General features: G+C 48.7%; 2 protein-coding genes across 2 annotated transcripts in view; one reads left to right on the top strand and one right to left on the bottom strand.

Annotated features, from left to right (window-relative positions):
- Bend3 (BEN domain containing 3) overlaps positions 1–3,326 on the top strand; it is a 33,170-nt gene extending 29,844 nt beyond the window's left edge. The window contains exon 4 of the mRNA XM_028769095.1: positions 837–3,326. Within this exon, the coding sequence (XP_028624928.1) occupies positions 837–3,080 (2,244 nt within the window). The 3' untranslated portion in view covers positions 3,081–3,326. The remainder of the gene's footprint in view (positions 1–836) is intronic.
- An 11,341-nt stretch (positions 3,327–14,667) lies between these two features.
- CUNH6orf203 (chromosome unknown C6orf203 homolog) overlaps positions 14,668–16,255 on the bottom strand; it is a 15,729-nt gene continuing 14,141 nt past the window's right edge. Inside the window, exon 4 of the mRNA XM_028769018.1 lies at positions 14,668–15,103. Coding sequence (XP_028624851.1) covers positions 14,924–15,103 — 180 coding nt within the window. The 3' untranslated portion in view covers positions 14,668–14,923. The remainder of the gene's footprint in view (positions 15,104–16,255) is intronic.

Here is a 16,255-nt window from a genome sequence, read left to right as displayed (position 1 = left end):
CCTGAGCACAGCCTCTGCAGGGCAGCCTGAGCACAGCCTCTGCAGGGCAGCCTAAGCTTGTGTGAGCACGCAGTGCAAGGAGAACGATGGCGTGCCGCTCTCGGCTGGCGCAGGGAGTCCTCTTTCCTAAGCTGGTGTCACAGTACTCAGTGCAGAGCTTTGGTCAAAGGAGTCTGGAAAGTAGTGTCTAGCCAGCACTGCCATAGAAGCTCAGGGCAGGCGTTCATCTGTGGCCTTGGGTGGGTGCTGGCAGCGGAGGGATGCTCTAACGGTGGTGATACTGAGCAGTCCCCGAGTCACTGAGGGAATCTTCCATGGACTCTGAGAGCTTCTAGGCCAGCCTCTGTCTAGTGTGAATCAAGAGTTAAGTCCTGGCAGCCACCACGAGTGGCCAGCCTACTACTGTGTTCCTGCTACTGTGTGCCTCATGGTAACTTGCTCCCAGAAGCTGCAGCCTGAAGCCAGGAACCATAGCCAGGAGAGCAGGAAGGTGTGGGCCAGGATGGGGCCTTCTTACGTCTGGGTAACCGTGGGGTCTCTTCATGCTCATTTGCTCTCTCACCTGTTGTAGAAGTTCTTGTCCAGCCTTACCAGCCTGGCACAAGTATTCTGCAAGAGCAGGAGCCTTCCTGGGTCTAGCCTGAGCCCTTTCTCAAGGAGTAGGAAGATGGAGCAGGTTGGCTCTCAGATGTTACTGTGTGTCTGTAGTATGTTCCTGTCTGCACAGTTTTTTGGACCAGGAAGGTTTGACCTTGGGTCTTCTGTGCAGTCCCTGCCCAGTGTAGTGCGGTGCATCAGAACACACACCTAACTGCACACTGGTTTCTGTTTTTTAGGCCCTCCTGGCTGGCATGCGCACCCGTGAGAACAGCTCACCCTGCCAGGGAAATGGAGAGCCTGCCAGCAGGGGCAGGAGTGGGAGTTGTGTGTGGCCTGCAGAAGAGGAGCCTGCCACTGAGGCCACCACACCTTCCTACAAGAAACCCCTGTACGGCATCTCCCACAAGATCATGGAGAAGAAGAACCCTCCCTCGGGAGAGCTGCTCAGCCCCTATGAGCTCTTTGAGAAGGCAAACTCCAGCAGCAGCCCTTCTCCTCTGCGCCTGCTCAGTGAGTCTCAGAAGCGGGAATGTGGTGTCGGGGTTGCCACCGATGGGGACCCCAATATCTACTTCCTGATCCAGAAGATGTTCTATATGCTCAACACTCTCACGTCTAACATGTCCCAGCTTCACAGCAAGGTGGACCTGCTCTCCCTTGAGTTGACCCGTGTCAAGAAGCAGGTGAGCCCGTCTGAGCTGGTGGCCAAGTTCCAGCCTCCACCAGAGTACCAGCTCACTGCTGCGGAGCTGAAACAGATCGCTGAGCAGAGCCTGTCCTGCGGCGACCTAGCCTGTCGCCTGCTGGTGCAGCTCTTCCCTGAGCTCTTCAGCGACTTGGATTTCTCCCGGGGCTGCAGTGCCTGTGGCTTTGCCGCCAAGCGGAAGTTAGAGTCACTGCATCTCCAGCTCATCCGCAACTATGTGGAGGTCTACTACCCCTCCGTGAAGGACACAGCCGTGTGGCAAGCTGAGTGCTTGCCACAGCTGAACGACTTCTTCAGCCGCTTCTGGGCCCAGAGGGAAATGGAAGACAGCCAGCCAGGCGGCCAGGTCACCAACTTCTTTGAAGCAGACCAAGTGGATGCCGGCCATTTTCTGGACAACAAGGACCAAGAGGAAGCTCTGTCTCTGGATCGCAGCAGCACCATCGCCTCGGACCATGTGGTGGACACACAGGACCTCACCGAGTTCCTAGATGAAGCCTCCTCTCCAGGTGAGTTCGCTGTGTTCCTGCTGCACCGGCTCTTCCCGGAGCTGTTCGACCACCGGAAGCTGGGGGAGCAGTACAGCTGCTACGGAGATGGAGGCAAGCAGGAGCTGGATCCCCAGAGGCTGCAGATCATCCGCAACTACACGGAGATCTACTTTCCCGACATGCAGGAGGAGGAAGCTTGGCTGCAGCAGTGTGCCCAGCGCATCAATGATGAGCTGGAGGGCCTGGGGCTGGAGGGAGGCAGCGAGGGGGAGGCGCCGCGGGACGACTGCTACGACTCCTCTAGCCTGCCGGACGACATCTCAGTGGTCAAGGTAGAGGACAGCTTTGAAGGTGAGCGGCCTGGCCGGCGCTCCAAGAAGATCTGGCTGGTGCCCATTGACTTTGACAAGCTAGAGATTCCACAGCCTGACTTCGAGATGCCAGGTTCAGACTGCCTTCTGAGCAAGGAGCAGCTGCGTAGCATCTACGAGAGCAGCCTGTCCATCGGCAACTTTGCCTCCCGCCTGCTGGTGCATCTGTTCCCGGAGCTCTTCACCCACGAGAACCTGCGCAAGCAGTACAACTGCAGCGGCTCCCTGGGCAAGAAGCAGCTGGATCCTGCCCGCATCAGGCTGATCCGCCACTACGTGCAGCTCCTCTACCCGAGAGCCAAGAACGACCGTGTGTGGACCCTGGAGTTTGTGGGCAAGCTGGACGAGCGCTGTCGGCGCAGGGACACGGAGCAGCGACGCTCCTACCAGCAGCAACGCAAGGTCCATGTGCCTGGCCCCGAGTGCCGGGATCTAGCAAGTTATGCAATCAACCCCGAGAGGTTCCGTGAGGAGTTTGAGGGGCCCCCGCTGCCTCCTGAAAGGAGCAGCAAAGACTTTTGCAAAATACCCTTGGACGAGCTGGTGGTCCCCTCACCTGACTTTCCGGTGCCTTCCCCCTACCTGCTGTCAGACAAGGAGGTACGTGAGATCGTGCAGCAGAGCCTGTCGGTGGGTAACTTCGCCGCCCGCCTCCTGGTCAGGCTCTTCCCCGAACTCTTCACGGCAGAGAACCTTCGACTGCAGTACAACCACTCCGGGGCTTGTAACAAGAAGCAGCTGGACCCCACGAGGCTGAGGCTCATCCGCCATTACGTGGAAGCTGTCTACCCCGTGGAGAAGATGGAAGAGGTGTGGCACTATGAATGTATACCCAGCATCGATGAGCGGTGTCGACGTCCCAACAGGAAAAAGTGCGACATCCTCAAGAAAGCCAAGAAAGTGGAGAAATGACAGGGCTGGGGCTGCCCAGGGACTTGGGTCACCACGGACTGAGCAATGGGTGCCCTTGGGACTGAGCGTCGCTCACTCGGGAGCTCGCGAATGGTATCGCAGACAGGCACCTTATGCCAGTGGGGAGTGGTTTCCTACATTTGCACACGTAAACACCTCCCCAGCCACAAGAAAGAAGCCTTGAATTTGGTCTTTTGTATTCATGATTTTGTTCTGTCTTTCCTGGTGGCACAGCTGGAGTTTGTGGGGGTAGCTAAGCTGTGAAATCAGAGAATTGGTAGGGTAGGGTCCCTTCACAGGGTTGGGGTGCCCTCCCTAGCTCTTACAATTCAAAATTCAAATTTAGACTAAATGTGGTGGCCCACACCTCTAGGCAGAGGCCATTAGAGTTTGAGGCCAGTCTGGTTAGTCTGCATAGTGAATTCCAGCCTGTCCAGGGCTGAAGAATGAGACCCTGTCTCAAAAAACAGCAAAATGCAAACGCAGCAGCTTGTTTCTCTCCCCAGGTTTTGCATCTTCTATTTTTATCTTTTTTTTTTTTTCAATTAAAATGAAATTTTGAAAAAATCATTAGGCTCTCTGGGAGCCATTTTATTTAGAAAAAAAATCTTAAAATATTTGAGATGAGATGCTGTAAGATTACTTCAGTTGCTGGGGTTTTTAAAGATGATTTTAGATTTGTGCTTTTTTTTTTTTTTTTTAAAGAAATGCCATATTCAGGCATTATGGGTAACTGTGGCTTCAGGTGGCATAGTGACTAGTTTTACTAATCCTGTGTTTGACATCTGATTTTTGGAAGAGTCCAGAGCCCCTTAGCTTCAGCAGACCGGATGAATTATAAGTAGTGTGTAGCCCCTTTGTTACTATATGTGAGTTTCCCTTCTGCTGTGGCTCGGCCTGTCTGCCACGGCCGCGTGGTGCTCACTGTGTAGATGAGAACACTGGAAGATGACATGAATGTAGATAGAGGGGAGGCGGGGTCTCAGGGCCTTCATGGGAACCGTGTCCTCCTGCAGCCCTGCTCCCTCCCCACACAGAGATGCTGGTGCGGAGGGACACATTGGAACACAATGTGTAGGGATGTTTTTGTGTGATTTACCGGTGAGCTTTTGGGTTCACCAAGAACTGTTTACTCTCCGTGTATTTGTACAAAGTCTGTGTCCCCAGACCTCAGTGTTAGCTCCTCCCATGAGTAGCATGGTCTTGAACCTCCAAAGCCCAGGCCTAGGGCTCTTTTGCAGGTGTTAGAAGGACCCAAACCATCTTAAATGGAGTGCCCACACCCCTCCCCAGTCCCACCAGACCTTTTCCCTCAAGCCTTGTAGGAAGTTCTGCCGTCTTACCCTGGCCCACCCCTAGCATGGAGGTGCACATCTCTTTCCCTTCTGCGCTGGGCCAGATGCCTAAGAAGGAAAGGAAACTTTCCCAAACTCGGTGCATGTCATCCTTGCCTAGAAGATTAGTGAGTTGCCCAGGGTAGTATAAAGCCCTTGTGGGACATCACAGGTGTGATAACTTTAATGGCTTAATATTTTGCTACCTTAATATGCAGAGATGATAGGAATAATCTATGAATTTTCTCATAAAGATAAGAACTTTAGTTCTAGTAGACAACATGATATAATTTTGCATGTACCCAATGGGCATTTAAAAAAAAATAACAATTTTCAATACTGTAAAGCTTCTATCCACTGTCATTTTCAGATTATTTATGCTATAACTGTAAACCTAAATTATTGACATTGAGAAGTGCACACAGACTCTGTGGCACTCTGTGACATACCCACCCCTGCACACATATCTCCTTATAAGAAGTGAGGTGAGGGGCCCACAGACAACAAAGCAACCTTCTTGTGCCCAGGAAGAAGGTAATAAGGCAGCCAGAAGACTCCCTTTTCCCCCTCACTCGGCCTCTCTCTAATGCCTTAGTCACACACACGTGCACACACACATACACACACGCACTCATGCACGCACACTACCCCAAAGATGGCCGTGGCACTCTCTCATTGCTTCACTGGTTTGAGAGAATTCCACGGGATTTGTTCTGGTCTTGAGGGTGTAACCAAGAGGATTCCAAGCCATGTGACGATTGTCCTGCTTTCTAGAAAGTGGAGTGTGGCCCCGCGGCGTCAGAAGCACAATCGGTCACTGAGTTTTTAGACGTCCTGTCTACTCCCGTCAGAGAAATGGTGGGCGCTAGGAAGTAAGCGGGACTTTCTGTAACCCAGAGCACGTTAGATTCTGGGAACCTGTATTTTGGTTTCCTTAATACTTTAACTATGTAGGGCTTCTCTTCACCCCCACCCCACCCCCATTCCCTTTCAGTGAAAAGAGCTGGACACTCTGGGAGCTGTTTCCTGCCCCTACTGGACTGTATGGTGTCCTCACTCACCCATCCGTACAGGTAGCACCAGTGGGCATTTTTTTTTCATGAAGCAATATAAATATAAAATACTTATTTTTTCAGAATTTAATGGATTTCATGAAATCTGTCGGCAATTGCTTTCCCTGTCCCCATCTAAATTCTTTGTTTGTGTTTTGGATTATTTTTGCCTTGTATCCAGAGGACTAAAGATTAGCCACGACATTCTGATGTTCACCAAAATAGTGTGTCACAGTAGGTGGTAGTGGTCTTGGTTTTTCTCTGTTAGTAAGCTGTTAAAGAATGTCTGAAGATACTCTTGAATGTACAGTGTTCGAATCCTGCTTTAGTTCATGTGGCCGTGTCCGTTTGATGGCAAATGTTTGTCAGGGAATCAATGTGTAGTGTCGTTAGTGCTCGCTGCCCTTCCCCTTCAGTGTTGAAACCCAAACCTGCCTTTTCTTTTAAGTTAGGGGGTGAGGGGTTCACATCAGCAGCAATCATCAACCGACCAATGGGATCTACTTAGTGGCGACTGGATTTGGCCCGATCGCACCACAGTGTGGCCTTTTGGGTTCTTGTAGTGATTGCCTCAGTTTCTACCGTTTCCCCAGCAGTTGCTTCCTGCCTGATCCAGAGGGACCTGGAGACCCCTGGTTGGAGGTCACTGGGTCATTCTGGAGTGGGGTTGGGGGCCCAGGGGCTATCACCGCTGTGGGCAGTCCTTGCCTCTTGTAGATCCAGCCTTAATGTCTGACATCCCAGGAAGAGCAGACCCTGCACAAAGTGGATATCAGAGTGATACTGTGAGGGGTAAGTAACAAGAATAGTTTTACCAAAGAGAATGCGATACCACGTCATGTCTGCCTGTTACACTGATCTGAGTCACCCTTAGAAAACTGAATGTACCACAAACCCAGGACAGTTTTGGAACTTGTATGCTCTCTAGCAACTTTGTGTGAATTTTTATACAAGCACTGTTTTATTAATTATATAAAATATAAAAATAGAAAAACCATGGTCTCTAACGCTTCATTTCTTTAGGTCACTTAGAGTGTCTGGATTTGTCTGTCCACCTGTCTGTGAACCTTCCTCCCAGCCCATGGGAGGACATGTGTTTGGGGACTTCAGTGCCTGGATGTAGGGTACAGCTCACAAGATTTTGGCCACAGGCGAGTGGCAGAACTCACCAAATAAATCCTCCAGTGTTACTTATATACAGACCACAGGCTGAGGCAATCCTCCATCTTCTCCTTCCTGGCCTGCTTCCCGCCTTGCCTGTACCAGCAGGACATCTCTTCCCTTTGACCCCAGTTTTTCCACCCTGTGTCACATGGGATGTAGTTTCTCAAAGCTAACCTGATAACAAAAAGATGTTTTCCCTCTGCTGGTTAAAACTCAGTAACCTTTTAAAAATTAGCATATATCAAACTAGAGAGAAGCACACTATTCTCAAGGAGCTGGAGAGATGGCTCAGTGGTTAGGTGCACTGGCTGCTCTTCTAGAGGACCCCACACCCATATGGCAACTCGACACCATCTGTAGTTCTAGTTCCAGGAGATCCAGCATCCTCTTCAGACGTCCTTGACCACCATGTACATGTGGTAGGACACAAACATACATGCAGGCAAAACACCCATACACATTAAGAAATAAGGCATGCCTAGGGAGAAAACAGTTGAATTAAGTGCATTTTCGTACTGCGTGCATTTTTCTGCTTTGTAACAGCCTGTCTTTGGGTTTCCATTGCTGTGAAATAACACCATGACCAAGAACTCATTCATAAAGGACAACATTCGGCTGGCTTACAGGTTCAGAGGTTCAGTCCATTATCATCAAAGCAGGAACCTTGGGAGCATCCAGGCAGGCATGGTGCAGGAGGAGCTGAGAGTTCTGCCTCTTCATCCAAAGGAAGCCAGGAGCAGACTACTTTCTAGGTGGCTAGGACGAGGGTCTTAAAGCCCACCCCCACGGCCACACACTTCCTCCAACAAGACCACACCTCCTAATAGTGCCACTCCCCCAGGCCAAGCATTCAAACCACCACACAACCTTAGTTTAGAAAGGTGGTCTTGGCAGGTAGGAAGAGGCAGCTTCCATACCCTTTACAATCATGATGGCTTGGGGTTTTTGGTTTTGTATTTGAATTTTTGAGACAGATAGACCGGCCTGGGATGTACTAGATCAGTTTGGCTTCAAACTCAAATCCTCCTGACCAGATACTAGGATTAAGATGTGTACCACCAGAGTTGCAGAAATGGCTCAGCAGTTAAGAGCACTGGCTGCTCTTCCGGAAGACCCAGGTTCAATTCCCAGCACCTACATGGCAGCTCACAACTCTGGCTCAGGTTCCATCCACTACCCTCTTCTGACCTCTATGGACACACATGATGGATGGATGGATGGATGGATGGATGGATGAATAGATTTTTTTTTTTTCAAAAAGATGTGCACCACCACCTGCTGGTTTTATTGAGACAAGGTCTTACATACAGCAGAGGGTAAGTTTAAACTGACTCTTCACCTCTAGGGGGCCAGGACTACAAGCTCATTTTAAATTTTTAATTGATTTAATTTTCATTTCTAGATTTAGAAATTTAGTTCCATAAAACAGGGTAAGAAGAAGTCGGGTTTTATAGTCAGGGAAAGGCTGAAGAGCAGAAACCAGGGGAGACTGAGCACACTGAGCAAGGGGCTTGCTTGACTTGGTGGCTGTCTGTTATCTGAGCATTTGGGAAGTAAAGGCCAGAGTGCTGCTGAGAGATTAAGGCCTCAAGACAAGGGGATGAATGCAGTGAGGTCTTGCTGCCTCTAGAGGGGGTTCATCCACTCAGCAAACATCTTTGGAGGGCCAGAGCTAGTGGGCCTGCTCCATAGCTCTGAGTAGCCCTGCCCCCATGAGTTGCCCCTGGTTGGGTTCCCCCCAACCCCCCCCAGAAAGGGTTTCTCTGTATAACCCTGGCTGTCCTGGAGCTCACTTTGTAGACCAAGCTGGCCTTGAACTCAGAACTCAGAAATATGCCTGCCTCTGCCTCCCTAGTGCTGGGATTAAAGGCGTGCGTCACCACCGCCCGGCATGAGTTACAGCAGCCCATTTTAGCCTGGTGGGAGGGTTCTGAGTTAGCAGCACAGAACCTGACAGGTCTTGTCTGAAGCTGATTTGCAAGATGTGTGTAAGTATGGCCAGATTGGACCTTGGCTGCTCCCTGTGCAGAAGGCAGCCAGGCCATTGCAGGGATTAATAAAGCCGGGCTCTGGCCTAAGGCACAACTGCAGGACTCCATGCTTTCCTGACCCTCCTGTTCCTCACAGGCCGGAATGATGTTGGTGAGCGTGCTGTGAGAACTGACAGGCATTCAGCTTGTGTTGCAAGGTGTAAGGAGTTTCCATCCTTGGTTTTGACAAGCTGAAATCTTAGTGCCCGCTCTGCTAAGCTTGAGGAGAGACAATGCACTCCAGGATGCATAAGGCCTTGGACCATCGGTGAGAACACATTGTTCAAAGTTGCCATTTCAACCTTTGATTTCTCTGCTTCAGAATCAAGTACTAAGAGGTTTTCCCTAGGATAGGGTTTCTCTGTATAGCCCTGGCTATCCTGGAACTCTCTCTGTAGACTCGACTGGCCTCGAACACAGGGATCTGTCTGCCTTTGCTTCCTGAGTGTTGAGATTAATGGTGTGTGCCACCACTGCCCGGCTCCTTGCCACCAAAACTGTTGATAGGTTATATATTATTTAATAGTGACTTTTATTTGAAAAACAAGTATTGCGTCTCTTTAGGAACCCCTAAAGAACAAGTGTTCATTTTAGAAAAATCTTGTTTGCCCTGGCTGCAATCTTGTCCGTCTTGGGGAGAGTCTCAGGGTTGGTGCTTGCCAGTAATCTCAATACTTGGGAGGCTGAGACCAGGGATCAGGAGCTAGAAAGTTAAAAGGGGTGGAGGGATGCAAGGAACTAGAGATTATACTGGCAACAAATGAGAAAGCTGGCTAATCCAGGGGCCGGGTAAGGTAATGGGGTCTACAAACACCTTGGAGTAGTGCTCACGGGGAGGCAGTCAACAGAGCCATTCTAATCAAGAAAGCAAGGGTGTTAGCTGTAGCAAGGGGAAATGGATATGGCCTGGGATGGTGTCCCTCTGAAAGAACACTGAAGGAATGTGGCAAGATGCACTTTGGGGCAACGGCAGGAAGCCATGGATTAGGCAGAGCTCAAGACACACCAAGAGCACGCAATGAGATACATAATAAAGCTCCTGAAAATTCCTTTAAGCAAAACAGTGAAACACATTTCACAAAAATGCATACAGGCAAAATGATATCATTAAACAGTGAAATGATTGCCCGAGAAGGAGAGGACGACCTGCAAACGTGTATCGAAGTGGGGCGGGGCGGGGGGAGGGAGTGGGCGGGGAAGACCTCAGAAGAACCGAGAGGGGACAGTGGGCCAAGGTGCTTCGTAAGGAAAACCTCTCATGAGCATTGGTAAATGTTTAACAGTTGTTGCTCTGAGGGGGAATAACGAACCCTGAGCTGCAGCGTTTGCTGATTTCCAAAAGCTGCTCTGGTTGGAACTAGCGAGCCCGGTGTGGGACTCGAAAAGCAGTTCGGGAGCTGAGTCCTGGGAACGCAATGTTCGGTCGCTGCTCCCTGGAGACCATGCAGCTGGGAATTCTCCGACTGTAAAGCGGACCTTCACAGAGCCAAGGTAAGGCAGAGGTCCTTTTCCTTGCTCAGTACACATTGTGAGCCTTTTAGGTAGGTTTATGAACATCCACTGAACTGAAATGTTTTTTAGTTTCTTGAAAAATAAGTATCCAAGCATGATGACGCACATGTCTAATCCCAGTGTTGGCAGTCCGGTAAATGGGTCTTTGTGAGTTCAAGGCCAGCTTGGTCTCCATACAAGCTCCAGTCCATTTAGAGCTCAGGACTTTATAGTGAACACTCATGGGGGCTAGAGAGATGGCTCTGCGGGTTAGAGCAGTGGCTGTTCCTCTAGAGGACACAGGTTCAATTCCCTAGCACATTCAACAGCTCATAACTATTCAGAGGATCCTACATCCTCACAAGGCATATAGACCAAACACCAATGCACATGAAACAAAACTACAGAAATTGAATAAAATGAAAAAATTTTTTTTTGTTTTTTGTTTTGTTTTTTTGAGACAGGAGACAGGGTTTCTCTGTGTAGTCCTGGCTGTCCTGGAACTCACTCTGTAGACCAGGCTGGCCTCGAACTCAGAAATCCGCCTGCCTCTGCCTCCCAAGTGCTGGGATTAAAGGCGTGAGCCACCACCGCCCGGCATGAAAATAATTTAAAAACAAAACAAATGAACAATTGCTTCCTTGTCTATATAGAGCACAGATGGCAAGAATTTCAGTTGACATCTTGTTTCTTGGAGACCTCATTAAGAAGGATTGACACAATTTTTCCTTTTATACCAGATGCTGTCCTGGCAAAGCAGAATGGATTTATTTAACTATATAGGTTGGTTGGTATTGTTACTTTAACTATTTAAGTTGGTTGTTGTTGTTGATACTGTTGTTGTTTCTTTTGCCATGTCACCCCTGATAGCCCCAAACTCTTGATCCTCCGGCTTCTACCAATCAAGACCTGGGATTACAGGCGTGCACCAACATCTGCAGCCAACAATATATATAAATATTTTTCCCTTTGTCATTCTATAGAAACGTAGACCAGGATTTCCCAACCTCCGCACTACTGACATGGTGTTCTTTTGACAGTCCTTTGCTGTAAGGTTGGTCTGCTTGAGCATTATGGGATGTTTAGCATCATCTTCAGGCTCTCCTTTCTTGGGGGTCCCTAGCATCCTATCCATCATGACAACTAAAAATACCAGGTATTGCTAAATGCCCCAGGGAGAGTGGGCACACGGCCCCAATTGAGAGCCTCTGTGGTAAGATGTCCAGAGGTGCTCACAGTTGGACTGAGGTGGCTTCACCAGGACCACATTAAGAGGCAGCTGTTGTTCAGCCTCAGTAATGAGTGAGTTGCAACAGTGCCATGAATCATCACAAGTGGCTCTTAAGTTTCTGCTAGTTTTCATAAATATGTTCCAATCCCTTGCACTGTTGGTAACTCTTGGGAGATCAGTCTTTTGCCACACACTATGACCAGAGCAGCATCATCCGTGATCAGATGTCTTCATTGTTTGCAAAAAAAAAAAATATATATATATATATATATATATATAATTATATGTCAGTGAGTATGGGGAGTTTGGGTACCAGAGAGACATTGGATCCCCTGGAGTCCCCTGGAGTTGGAGTTACAGGTGATTTTGAACCACCTGATAAGGCTGCTGAGAACTGAACTCAGGTCCTTCGAGAGTACTATGAGTTCTTAACTACTGAGCCATCTCTCTGGCCCTTAGGTTAATTTTCCTTTTATTTCAAGACAGGGTCTCAGTAGCTGTCCTGGAACTCACTATTTAGACCAGCCTGGCCTCGGACTCACAGAGATCCACCTGCCTCTGCCTCCTGAGTGCTGGGATTAAAGGTGTACACCACTAGTCCCAACTCTCAGTTTGATTTTTAAAATCTATAGTGAAGTACAAGTTCCAGCCTAGGGGGTGCACATCTGTAATCCCAGCACTTGGACAGCCAAGGCATAAAGCGCTGTATTGAAGGCCAGCCGCAGTTACATACTGATTGAATGAAGCCCTAAAAAACAGCTAAAGGCTTTTCCTGCTTTGACTTTGTCCTGATGCTCATTTGTCCCGTAAGGACTGTGAGATGCAGAGAGACACAAGCTAAAGTTATGGTCACAGCTCACCTGCTGACAGAGTGGGTTAAACAATCAATAGCTCGGCATACTGTTGAATTCCCTGCTCTCACCATTCAAGGCTTCTCAAGTGCAAAGAGAAGCTGAGAGAGAGGGAGGGGGAAGGGGAAGTATGGACACGTAACTAAATTGTGATTTGTCACTACCTCACATAGAAAGTAAACATACTATATTTTTACTGATGACTCAAAAAGCCAAATAACAAAGTGACTAAGGCAGAAACCCCATGTTGACCTTGACACAGTATTCATTATTTCTTCTTGAGAGTTTAAGGTTTTCAAATGCTTTAATTTAAAACAAACAAAAAAAATTTTTTTTGAGACTAGGTCTTTTTTAGATAGTCCTTGGCTGGTCTGGAACTCACTGTGTAGACCAGGCTGGCCTTGAACTCACTCTGTAGACCAGGCTGGTCTCGAACTCAGAAATCTGTCTGCCTCTGCCTCCCAAGTGCTGGGATTAAAGGCGTGCACCACCACTGCCTGGTGTTTTAGCACTTTGGCTGGCAAAAGTCTTTCTTTACCCATTGAGGCATCTCTCTGGTTCTCTTGAGTCAAAGTTTTTAAACAAAGATAAATTTTCCTGGGTTCTCCAAACCAAAGTGGTGAAAAGCTTCTGACTCCTGGGCCCCAGCTTAACTGCTTTGGGGTCTAGAAGCTTCCTTCCAGACTCAGATCTCAGGAAATTATGGAGGGCAAACAAGAGCCCACCCAGGACAGCCTGTCTCCCAGGAGGACAGGGCCTTGTGTCTCCTCTGGGAACTGCTCCTTCCGGGTGCTAAGGCTTGGCTCCTGGGAAGTCCCAGACAGACCTGAGTGTACACACCACGTATACTGTGGAGTGTGCACGTGTGCTCAGATCTCTCCATTTCGTTCTTCGTGTAACACTCTTGTGAGGGTCAGAACACTAGTCTATCTATCCTGATAAGACCCTGTGTTTTGGGCTGGAGAGATGGCTCAGTGGTCAAGAGCACTGGCTGCTCTTCCAGAGGTCTTGAGTTCAATTCCCAGCAACCACATGGTGGCTCACAACCACCTGTGATGGGATCTGATGCCCTCTTCTCGTGTGTCTGAAGATATAAGTAAATCTTTTTTAAAAAGACTCTGTGTACTTCCTATTGCTGCCTCAAACCAAATTGTTAATTCTCTTGAGCCAGGAGTTAAAACATTTTCAGTAAAGGGTCAGATACTAATGAGTGTATGCTTTATGGGTCAAACGGTCTTACCTGTGTATACAGAGATACTCATATGTGTACAAACACAATGCAGATATAAAAGAACATTGAAGAAATTGCTTTTACATATATGGGTGTTTTATTTCCATGTATGTCTGTGAACCACATACATGTATGTCTAGCATCCAAAAAGGCTGGAAGAGCACATCAAATCCTCTAGGTATGGCTAGAGTTACAGTGGCGAGCCACCATGCGGGTGCTGGGAATTAATCTGATTCCTTCAAAATGAGCAGCCAGAGCTCTGAACATAAAATGTTAAAGCCATTCTTAGCTTGAAGGCCATTAAGCCAGCTTCTGGCACTATTGGTTTATCTAGCAGCCCTAAAAGAAAGCATTTAAAATGGATTCTAAGTAGCCCAGCTGGAATTAGGGGGCCAATTTTATTCCTTCTGGACTACAGAAGACAAACCAAAGAGAACCAACACTGGTGTTCACTGAGACAACTGGTAAAAGGTTCTCCTAGACTTTATCTTGTCATGACCTGAAGGGCAATCATGACTGCCAGCTTTGGCCACAGGATGCCTGAAACGTAGTCCCTATACTGGGAAACTATTTAAATGAACACTAAGGAGCCAGGTATGGTGTTACATGTCTATTCTATAATCCTCACTCTTGAGAGTTACAGGTAGAAGGAGCAGCAACCAAAGGCCAGCCTGAGCTATCTGAGACTCCATCTCAAAAAATAAAACAGGTGTGATGGTGCTTGTCTTTAATCCTAGTAGTCAGGAGGCAGAGGCAGGTAAATGCTGGTGATTTTGAGGCTAGTCAGGGTCACACAGTGAGATCTTGTGTGTCGGTTTGAATAGGTATAGTCATCATAGACAGACTCCTATGTTTGAATGCATGGCCGTAAGGAGTGGCACTATTAGGTGTGTCCTTGTTGGAGGAAGTGTGTCGCCGTGGGGTGCAGACTTGAGATCTCACGTGCTCAGGTTATACCAGTGTAGCTCACGAAGTCTCTGTCTGCTGCCTTCGGATCAAGATGCAGAACTCTCGGCTTCTGCAGCACCATGTCTGCCTATGTGCCACCATGCTTCTTGCCATGACTATAATAGACTAAACTTCTGAAATTGTAAGCCAGCCCCAATGAAATGCTTTCCTTTATAAGAGTTGTGGTGGTCATGGTGTCTCTTCACAGCAATAGAACCCTAAGACACACTGTCTAACAAAAAACAAAACAAAACCCACAAAGAAACAAGGCCAATTTATTTTACCGTGACTCCTGAGGCAGTTGATGTGGGAAATGTCAGGCAGACTATAATGTTCTCTCTGGCCTGGCCTCCTCCAGAATCGGTCTCTGTACACAAGGGGGCTCTCGGAATGCCAGATCTAAGGGAGCACAGGCCAGCCCCAGAGGGAAACCCACAGATCGAGTGCTCCAGTGACCCCACAAACGACAGGAGAACTTTATTTTAGTAAAAACGCCCTGGGAGAAGGATGTTTATTTAGACGCAGTCTTCTTAGGCAGCTTTAAGCTCTTCCACCGGCGCACCACCACCCGGTACTTGTCGTTCTCAGTCTTCTCTTCGTAGACGGATTTCAGGAGAATCCGCATCACCGTCTCTGTTCCTGCCTCTTTGTTCTCTCCAGTGAGGAGATCCAAAGTATCTCCCACCTTCACCTGAGAACACAGGAAACAGCCTTTACTCCATCCTGGGAAACCTAGGCCCTGCTTTGCTTCAATGTGGTGACTGTCATACAGGAAGAGCAAGGGAGCCAGCGCCGACTCCTTTGAGGCTGTCACCCTAGTTCTGAACTGCATGGCGGGGTAGGCACACAGGAGGGAGCCTCAAGCACAGGGGCCAGATGGCAGCAGTTGCTTCCCTCCCACATCAATCACTGGCCTGCGGATGATCTAGGCTGGGAAGGTCACTAGTCAGGTAATTGAGGGAGTACTTGGACGAACCTGTCTGTCTGGGCAACACTAGTAAAACACTGAGTGGGGCCAGCCTTAGCAACCACAAGAAAAAGGAAGCACCGGATACTCCAGGAAGAAAACTGGATGCCCTAAAATGGGATGGGACAGTTTCATAGACATCAGTCACCATGGGTGGCTGCAGAGAATTTAGAGTAGAGCCACAACTTTCCAGTGTCGGCTGCCCCATTAGAGAGACTCGGGGGAGAGACCAGCTTCAGACCACAAAGGTAGACAGCACACAAGAGAAGAGTTGGCTCCAGGGGCTGAGGCCAAACTAACCCTACCAGAGGATTTGCAGCTTAAGCTTGTCACCCTGGAGAGCCATGTTACCTCCAGGGCCCAGCTGCAAGGACTTACTCCATATTGGGTGCATGGGAAACACCTGGTAGATACCTGGTCCAAATAGCTCATTAGAGAATCTGGCCAGGAACTCAAGAGGGGCTAAACGCAGCCTGGTCACATGCTGCTGCTTCTGCCAAAATGTAAGCCAGAAAGAGCCCGATGCTGCCCCCAACTGCTTCTACTGACCTACAGCAACTCAGATGTGGGCCACTGACTCTGATGAAGGGTCTGAAGGGATTGCTCAGTGGTTAACAGTGATCTTGCTGCCTGTAACTGCATTTCCAGGGGACATGACACCCTCAACTGGCCTCCCTGGTACCAAAGCACACATATGGTGCACAGACATGCATGTGGACAAAACACTCATTCACATAAAATAAATGTTATTTAAACATTTAAAAATAAGTACAGGGCTGGAGAGATGACTCAGTGGTTAAGAGCACTGACTGCACTTCCAGAGGTCCTGAGTTCAATTCCCAGCAACCACATGGTGGCTCACAACCATCTGTAATG

Source organism: Grammomys surdaster, unplaced genomic scaffold (genome assembly GCF_004785775.1).
Source record: "Grammomys surdaster isolate TR1022 unplaced genomic scaffold, NIH_TR_1.0 190, whole genome shotgun sequence".
NCBI classification, from domain to species: domain Eukaryota; kingdom Metazoa; phylum Chordata; class Mammalia; order Rodentia; family Muridae; genus Grammomys; species Grammomys surdaster.
The sequence above is the reverse complement of the archived record's forward strand: the minus strand, read 5'-3'. Positions and strand labels throughout refer to the sequence as shown.